The 9,459-nt window shown below is 38.2% G+C and overlaps 1 protein-coding gene across 7 annotated transcripts in view; it reads left to right on the plus strand.

Moving 5' to 3' along the window:
• Nucleotides 1-6,824, plus strand: part of FCHO1 (FCH and mu domain containing endocytic adaptor 1) — a 111,027-nt gene extending 104,203 nt beyond the window's left edge. For all 7 annotated transcript variants that reach the window (XM_075206712.1, XM_075206749.1, XM_075206704.1 and 4 more), the window contains 2 exons: nucleotides 5,792-5,956; nucleotides 6,133-6,824. In XM_075206712.1, coding sequence (XP_075062813.1) covers nucleotides 5,792-5,956; nucleotides 6,133-6,152 — 185 coding nt within the window. In that variant the 3' untranslated portion in view covers nucleotides 6,153-6,824. The remainder of the gene's footprint in view (nucleotides 1-5,791; nucleotides 5,957-6,132) is intronic.
• The last annotated feature ends 2,635 nt before the right edge of the window (nucleotides 6,825-9,459 follow it).

Here is a 9,459-nt window from a genome sequence, read left to right on the forward strand (position 1 = left end):
GTGGAGTATTATTATACGTTATAGCAATGCTTCCCCTACTTAAATAGTAGGTTTTAAACATCATATGCCAATTTATCAGTAAGTTGAATTACCAATAACGTTAAGATGAATTTGTTTTGCCAGAAATATGTAGCACGACCACTGGTGACATATAAGAATTTGTGTTGAGCCATCCATTGTTACTTGTTTTAGGACAAGTGCATAAAGGGAAGTGCTATTTTACAGCTTTCTCATGTAAGATGTATTAATTGGTCAAAGAATGCGTAAATAAAATATATTTGCTCTGAAAATACTATGGAGAAAAATGAATTGAGTAATACTGCTTTGATTGGGGATTTTTTTAGGCACAAACATAATATATAAAATATTCTCTCACCACCATGGCAACAGATATGAAGGGATAAATTCTTCCTCTCAGTCAAGTTAGAGCAGGAAAGAAAACAATGTATATAAGGCACTCCCCGTTACTACGGGTGGCTTTTTTTTTTTTTTTTTTCAGACTTTTCTGTCCTTTTCATATGTCATATGTAGACTGCAATTTGGGAAACTACTGCAAAACAGTCACTGTCGGTGAACTGCACGCAGCTGACAGGAGCAAGTAGAAGAACATCACTGCACCACAGTAGTTATCAGTGGATCCACCAAACTATGTGGAATGCATAACCCCAGGCTATATACTGGGTTCATTTTTTAATTTTTCCAGGTGTGTTCTATAGGGACTTCTGTGTCTGTGTGTAACAAAGATTCGGTTTATTTAATTTAATTACACATGGGGGCACACATGATTCAGCTGAAATTAGTGACAGGGGAAGTTAAAGGAAAAGAAAAACTAAAATCCATTAAGAAACGTTTTTTGTTTTTAATAAAATACCTACTAATACACACACACACTTTTTCAAGAATAATCCTGGAGGAAGATATTTTCCTACACACTTGGGCACTAATCCCTTGAAGGGCGCTACATTTAGCCTTTTTGAGCCACCCTTTGCAGCAAATGACTGATGATAAAGCAGTAGCTTACAATCACAACAAATGTAAATATGATGGTAAACATTTAAGTTTTGTCAAAATATGGATATGTTTACATATAGATTAGTGAATAGTTTACTCATAAGGCAGCTCGGGTTTTAGGCTTAGGGGGTCAATAATAGTTGTTGTTTTTTTTCCTAAAAAAAGATTTTAATGAGGGATCTAAAATTGCAAATGATCTTCTGTAAGTGTAAATTAAATTCTGAACAGTGTTTAATTATATTAAACATGAAAATGCAGTTATGAAGCATCACACATTCTGCTCCTTCACTGCCTCTCAATCTCTCAGCGTTTTCAGGGGAATTGGAGAGGCTGGAACAGAAGAAGGAGAATGGGAACAGGAGAGAATATTGCTAAAGTGGTTTTCATTTTAAAGTGTTTTAATTGTCCTTCTTTCCCTCATATAGTACTGAGGGTGAGGTCACCTTCCCCTGTGACCAACAGTATTTCTTATATTGCATAAGATCCAGGAAGTGTTAGAGGATATCATTAAATTGTCAGGAGCTCTCACTGCACATTCAACAGCTAAACTTTTAATCTTCTTAAAGGAAAAAAAAAAATCTGCTTCTTGTCTAGTGTTTGGTATTTAACTTGAGCAGTATTCTTTAAGTAAACTTTTGAAAGGATAGTAAATATTTCAGATAGGATTTGTTGAATCCTATGACTAATGTATTTCATAGTTGCCTACTTTCCTGGAATGTCTGGGAGGCTCCCAAAATTTTGGAAGTTTTCCCGGACTCCCGAGAGAGCAGGGCAACCTCTCACATTGTGGCCTCTTCGTTGGCTAAATGTGTCATCCTGACCCCGCCCCCTGTTACGTTAGGCTCAGGTCCCTGTCGAACTCTCAATATTGGCCTAACGACGCGACCCGCATGAGCACTCTCCCAAAACATTCCACAATGGAATCTGATAAGGTAAAACACAATATCTACTATATAAATACCTAGTGGCGTGTGTGGAAAATAAAAAACCAAGCTGCAGTGCCACCTGCTGGGCAGAGTTATACACTGACCTATATATTTCTTGAAGGAGAAGTGACAGTTGGGAGTGGTTGGTGGTTGCCGGGGGTGACAGTGGGGAGTTTTTAACACCTTAAGTAGCTTGATTTGACTAGAATGCATGAGTATCATGCACGGGTTAACTGACCTACTAAATTCTTAATGTGTGTGGAAAAAAACTCAAAGGGCTGAAATTTGGTATACTGACATTATTGACGAGTTGAGGGGTCAAACTCATTTTCGTGAGGTAATTTTACCTCATGAACACACATGTGTACAGTGGCGGATCCAGGGGGGTGCGATCGGGGCAATCAATGCATGACAAGAACCTTTTTAACACCTTAAGTAGCTTGATTTGACTAGAATGCATGAGTATCATGCACGGGTTAACTTGTAGATGTATATGAGGACAATCTCATAAAAAAACATACTATTCTTCCTGAAGTATATTTGTAGTACTCTTTCAAAGAACCAAAAAAATAAATAATGTTTCAGTTGTCAGCTTGAGTACTGAAGCCAGATTTTGTTTTCTTTGTTTTAATTGGTTCATACATATGACATGTTGCACATTCTTTACACTGTAAAATGTACAGTAAGCAGATTATGTGGAATCATAAGCAAAATCTGACTTTTAAATAATACTAAAGCTAGTTATAGATGTACTTCCAATGTCATTTTCAATAGATGTAAAACATGCATAATTTTCATTTATAGTGATAGTTTTATTAAGATGTCCGCTTCTCTTAATATAGGGTATTATTGTAGGCTGCAAGATTATGGCGGCTATTGATTTTTGTGTTGACAGTAGTCATTACATCAATGACAGGCTGTAAGGAGACCTCCTCCATTAAATTGGAACAATATACTTACTCGTTCATACTTGTCTGCTGTTAATGTGCTTTTCAGCGCTAACTAGTGCCTGCAAACCATATTAAAAACAGGGTGATTGAATGTTTTTTTTGCTTTTTTTTTATGTTCCCATTATTTCATTCTAAAATATTACGGTAGTTCACTGTTTAAAATTTTAGAACGCAGCACAAACTCTCTCGAATTAAAACACTAGTACAACAGTAGAATAGATATTATTGGTAAAAATGCAATAAAAGCTCCTAAAGCACGTTAGTTTTCATGAATTTTACTTTTTTTTTTCTTATCCCAGTGCATGTCTGAACAAGCCTTTAAAGGCTAACTTCACTTCTCTAAATCTTAAATTAAATTTTTAACTACCAACTACCATGACAAATAGTTACTTATTTTCCTTGTTCCTGCTGCAGTGACTCATGTATTTTATATGAAGCATAAGCAGGCAACTTTTTCCCATTAGTTCACCAGTTGTTTTTTTTTATATAGAATATATTTAGGAGTTGGCTTTTAAAAGTTTTTTGGGGACAACTTTGGTTTGCAATATCATAAGCCTTGTATTCAACCACAGGAAGAGCATTACAAAAGATAATTTATAAGTTAAATTATGCTTTTTCTTTCATAAAGAGGTTTGAAATTTTACTCATATTATCTTATCTTACACCAGAATTAGCTCTTGTACCTGCCTTGGTCAGTGTTCTGGTGCAGTGTTTATTGCAAAATGGGGACTAGTTATGTCGTGAGGCTCCCGAATTTTGGGGAGTCCCCCAGGAAGGGCAGGCAGCCGCTTGAGGCAGGGTTTAATGACACAATTGACACTATCATGCTCGCCCCCTCTGTAATGTCACAAATCTCTATTAGGTGGCAAGGCCACGATAGCATGATCATGTCACCATACCACCTCCTGCACTTGCCACCTAACCTCCCTTCTGAGATCTCCTGGAGGGGAGGTAATAAAATGTTGGCAAGATGCTTTAAACGAGTACTAGAGATGAAGATGACCGCACTAAGTGAGTTTTTAAAAGACAAACAAGTAATACTTAACCCCTATGTCATTAATAGTATATTTCCAGGATTAATTTGCTTATCATATCTGGAGGGTGCTCCCTTATACCAATATATATGAATAGAAGGCAAAGAAAAGAGGGTATATGTAGAGGCACTCCGGGGTATAAGATTAAAATAGTATTTTATTAGTATACATTAAAAATATAGATTCATACAACTAGCGAAATATAAATAAAAAATGTGCAAAGTGAAAATAAAATGCAGATCTAGCTGCAAATCACTGTGTTCTCACGTTATTTCTTTATATTGGATAAGTAGTCTTAAGATAGTATTCTAAATAAGATATTATTCTGCTGATTATATGTAACTATTGGATAACTCGTTTACCAATAGTATTAATATAATAGTGCTTGATAATACATTTATATGGTCACTCGCGGTAGTAGGTTACAAATTTTTATATAATTTAGAGAGCAAGATCGCTCACTAGATTATTAAAGCGGCGACTAAAACGTCTACATCTAGTATCAGTAGGTGTATATTGGGATTCTGCTTCCTAAATAGACTCGTTCAGTGTTTGTCTCTATTGCAACACAATCGCTTATATGCTTTTTCAAGGCAAAGAAAAAGTGCCTTGAAAAAGCATATAAGCGAAACGCGCATCGGCGTTCGCTGTGCTTCTCACGTACTGCTGATTTCTATATACTTATAGTTAGATACCTATGCAGCGATCCTATTTCTCTGCCTAGCTCAGTTTTAGTAATGGAAATTTAGGTGTTAACCACGCTAGCCATCGTACATTCATGATATAATACAAACCTCCTAGATATGCCACAGACTCTATAAGGGGGCAATATTTAGCTAGCGAATAGCACTCTATCTGTATCCTATTCATGTTTGTCTGCGATATAACTTCATATTGATATCACTGATTAGATTCACCAGAATGAAATTAACTAGTTATTCTTAATTTGAATACTCCAATATATATTTTACTAGCTCTAAGACACATGTGTTGCAATAGAGACAAACACTGAACGAGTCTATTTAGGAAGCAGAATCCCAATATACACCTACTGATACTAGATGTAGACGTTTTAGTCGCCGCTTTAATAATTTAGTGAGCGATCTTGCTCTCTAAATTATATAAAAATTTGTAACCTACTACCGCGAGTGACCATATAAATGTATTATCAAGCACTATTATATTAATACTATTGGTAAACGAGTTATCCAATAGTTACATATAATCAGCAGAATAATATCTTATTTAGAATACTATCTTAAGACTACTTATCCAATATAAAGAAATAACGTGAGAACACAGTGATTTGCAGCTAGATCTGCATTTTATTTTCACTTTGCACATTTTTTATTTATATTTCGCTAGTTGTATGAATCTATATTTTTAATGTATACTAATAAAATACTATTTTAATCTTATACCCCGGAGTGCCTCTACATATACCCTCTTTTCTTTGCCTTCTATTCAAGATGCTTTAAACATAAACATGCTTGTTATTGTCAGAAACTGGAAATAATAAATACTTAGCCCACACACAGGGTGCTAACTCACTTTTTGAATCCTTACTATCACAGGTGCAGCTGGTCTGCTTAGCAGCCTCCCTCAGGGTTCTGTCTCTCATCTCGGGCCTCCTGCCTGACAAATAAAGGCTTTTCTGGTCCCTCCTCAGCTATTCTCTGAGCTCCTGGCCTGTCACATGCAGGTCTGTAATGGGGGCCTCTCATAGATGCTTAACAACACCTTTCAACTCTGTGGGGGAGCATCCTTCACTTCCAGGCCTGAACATGTGTCTAGCTTGTGCCACCTATCCTGTAATCAGCACAAAATTAATATTCTATTTGTAAATTCGAATCTTTATTTCATGCTGCAGGTTGCGGCAGGCTTTATGCCCATTGGCAGCCACTTGGAACTTGCAGCACTTCCTGTACTGCAGCAGCACAATTTACATGTGAGGGTCGTACTTTGTCTGGGGTGGATATAGAGCTGGTGGGCTCTGGATATAGGATGTCACTGGTCAAGAAAAGGTTTGCAGCAGGTAATTATACAGCATTTGTATCCTTTTCATTTGCAGTTTTCTGCACTTCCTTTACACACTTGTGTATGATTGAACAGTACTTCTCCATTGCATCCCTCAACAATCCCATCCGTAAAAACTCCATTCCTCTTTATTCATAAATTTAGCCTTTGTACTAATACGTTTTCTCATCCTAGGTAAATACCTTGTTTGCTGAGACAAGATGACCTTGCTTTGCACCACTCCTTTTTATTGACCATTGCCTGGAATTTCAACTGTAAGGCATGAGATTCACATATGTTCAGAAGAGGACCAGTTAAGAAATGTCTTTCATTCAGCAAATAATTATGTAAAGGGACTTTGAAACCATATCTGTCTGAAAATGTCAAGCACTTTAGTATTTCTAAGAAGATTGTTGGAATATTTTTTGCCTACTTCAGAAAAATGAGCATTCCTAAACTCAGACACAGAATTCAAAATTATTAAAGAGTGACATCAGGCCTCTACTGCTTTTTTAAAGTCTGAAGTTTATCTAGTGCTTAGTTTAATCATTATTTGACAGCTGAAGTTCTTTAAATCTGTCTGTTAATTATCACAGGTGGTGAAATTTTATGGAGCACTTCTGTTCAACGCCACTCATGGTGTCTGTGAGAATGATAAAGTGTGTGTGTGTGTGTATGTGTATATACCCAATATATTATACATACACATTGTATGTACATATTTGCACTGTTTCTCCCAGTCATTTCTTTGGTTCATGTTTTGTCTGTCTGAAAGGCTCTGTATTGGATTGTAGAATGATAATATATATTATAAATATATATTGTGTTTACATAAAATAAAGTTTGTTTCTGTCATGTGTATTCTTGAATTAAAGTTATAAACACAAGTGCAAGCCGCTATTTGTAAAATTAATTATTTACATAGACCCACCCCATGGCATTCTGTGATTCTTTTCTCATTCTTTGTTCCTTCATCCTCGTAGTCCTGCTTTCATTCTCTATCTGTTTATTTTTCTCTTCACTTTTTATTTTTCAGTGTCGGGCTCTTATTTCCATTTTTTTACTATCCAGAAATCATCTCATCAGTTGCACAACATAATGTTTAATTCTTATTTTTATGTTCTATCAGTCTTTATAATAACTGGCACATTTTACGTGTATTTCCTATGCTGCAGACAAAGTCCATGTGTTACAGGTAAGAAAATACAATGAAAAGAAGATCCACTCCTACCCATGGTAAAGGCCCTGTACGTTCCAGAATGTAAATAGTCAACCTACAACAGTTTGTTTCCAAACCAAAGCATTTAAAATCTTTTGCAGAACATTTCTATAAAGCAGGTGTTGCATTTGCAAATCCATGTGTTTTGATGGAAATCTAGGTGCAACAGTGCATACTAAGGAGCAAAATGTGACCAAAGATTTTGCGCCGCTCTTTGCCTATTTTGGTCTTCATCAATGACATCTAATGCATGCAGATAACAAGTGCACTTTAAACGTATAATCTACAATTGATTGCTGTAAAAGCGTTATGTTTAAAGTTCAGAGAGCAGTCATTATTTTTTTACATACTGCTACTTGATCGATTATTCTGGCCCACTTGTTTTCTCTTGCTTTCTAACTTGTACTTTGCTCTTCTTTGGGTCTGGTTACCACGACATAATTTACTGATAATCACATGGTTACTTTGCACCATAAAAATACACACTCCACTGTTCACATGTGACATATTGTCCAAATATTTAAAATCCTGTAACATAGTGTTATGCTACCGGTCTGTTCACAAACTTACAGAACTAATTGGAGGTCTTCACCTTTAGCAGTCGCCTTTCCCATAGAGCTTTATACGCTCACCAGTACTCTGATGCCCCCAGGATTTAACTCCAGCTGTAATGTAAGTTTGTAATACAAAACCGTAGTGGCAGGCCAGGAGGCAAACTAGATGGCAGCGTATGGTCAGACGAAAGCCGGGGTCAGAGGTCACTAGCAAGCAGGATGGTCAGACAACACGCCAAAGGTCAGGGTTACAGGTAATACAGCAGGCTCCAAGGTACAGGCAAAAGGGTCGGGGTCACAGGCAAGGTCCAGGCAGGGGTCATGCACAGAACTCAATCCAAAAGGTAAACACCAAACACAGCACAGAAGCAGGTTGGCTGACAGGGAAACAGCGCTATAACTGGCAGGGAGGCTAAGCCAGTGTTGGCTAACCTGTGACACTCCAGGTGTTGCGTATGCGCCCGGCTGCTTAATATTGCTGGGGCGTGCTAATGGAGCGCTCGGCGTTCAGGCGTTGCCCCAGGCCGAGTATAGGAAGTGACGTCCCGGTCGTCCTGGAGAAGAGAGTCGCGCCAGTGCCTGCGCCGCAATGGCTCCTGACAGTACCCCTCCCTTGAGGAGTAGTTATGGGACCCCGACATCCTGGTTTATCAGAAATTTGCTTTAAAAATTCCCTAATGAGTTTGCGGGTGTGTAAATGTCTCCATGGAACCCAGGATCGTTCCTCCAGGCCACGAGCTTTCCACTGAACCAAGAAATGGATTTGCCCCTGGACCTTTTTAGAGTCCAGAATTCTCTCCACCACAAATTCCTGAGGATCCGACAGGTTGGAATTTCTGTATGTAGCGGAGCCTAGATTTACACGCAGGAATAGCAGGTTTCAAGAGAGAACAATGGAAAGTGTTCAGAATCCTGAATGAACGAGGAAGCTTTAGCCTGAAGGTGACAGGATTGACCTGTTTAACAATAGGAAATGGTCCAATGAATCTAGGGCCAAGTTTTTTACAAGGCTGTTTGAGCTTAATATTGCGGGTGGAGAGCCAAACCTTTTGACCTTCTGAGGACAGCTCTTCGTAGATGCACCGGAACAAAAAGGCGCCCTGCAGGTGTTTCATTAGGGGTTATCTTCTGAAATTGATTGACAGTGTTACCCAAGTCTTGGGTCAAACAAGCGTGAATAATGGAAGCTGGAATAATGGGTGGTGGTTCTCCAGTAGGTGGTTGATGAGGAATAAAGCTCTTAAACAAAGCATCCGCCTTGGTATTTTTAGAAGCAGGTCTGTAGGTTAGGACAAAGTTAAAACAAGTAAAGAATAACGCCCATCAAGCTTGTCTGGAGTTTAACTGTTTGGCAGACTCAATATACAAAAGGTTTTTATGATCGGTGAAGACTGAAATTATATGAATCGCTCCCTCTAGGCAGTGACACCACTCCTCATAGGCCCACTTAATTTCTAGAAGCTCCCAATTGCCCACATCGTAGTTAACCTCAGCTACAGCAAATTTGCGTGAAAAGTAGGCACTTGGATGTACTTTATGATCACTGGGGTCCCTCTGGGAAAGGAGGGCACCAGCGCCTAGTTCAGAGGCATCTACCTCCAGAATGAATGGCAACTGCGGATTAGGATGCTTGAGGATCGGAGCAGTAGTAAATGCTTTCTTAAGGGCTTGAATGACGCAATGGCCTCCGGTGACCAATTACTGGGATGCACCTGTCAGAGATAGCCTCTATTGGGTCCTTTCTCTCGA

Source organism: Mixophyes fleayi, chromosome 1, assembly GCF_038048845.1.
Source record: "Mixophyes fleayi isolate aMixFle1 chromosome 1, aMixFle1.hap1, whole genome shotgun sequence".
Lineage (NCBI taxonomy): Eukaryota > Metazoa > Chordata > Amphibia > Anura > Limnodynastidae > Mixophyes > Mixophyes fleayi.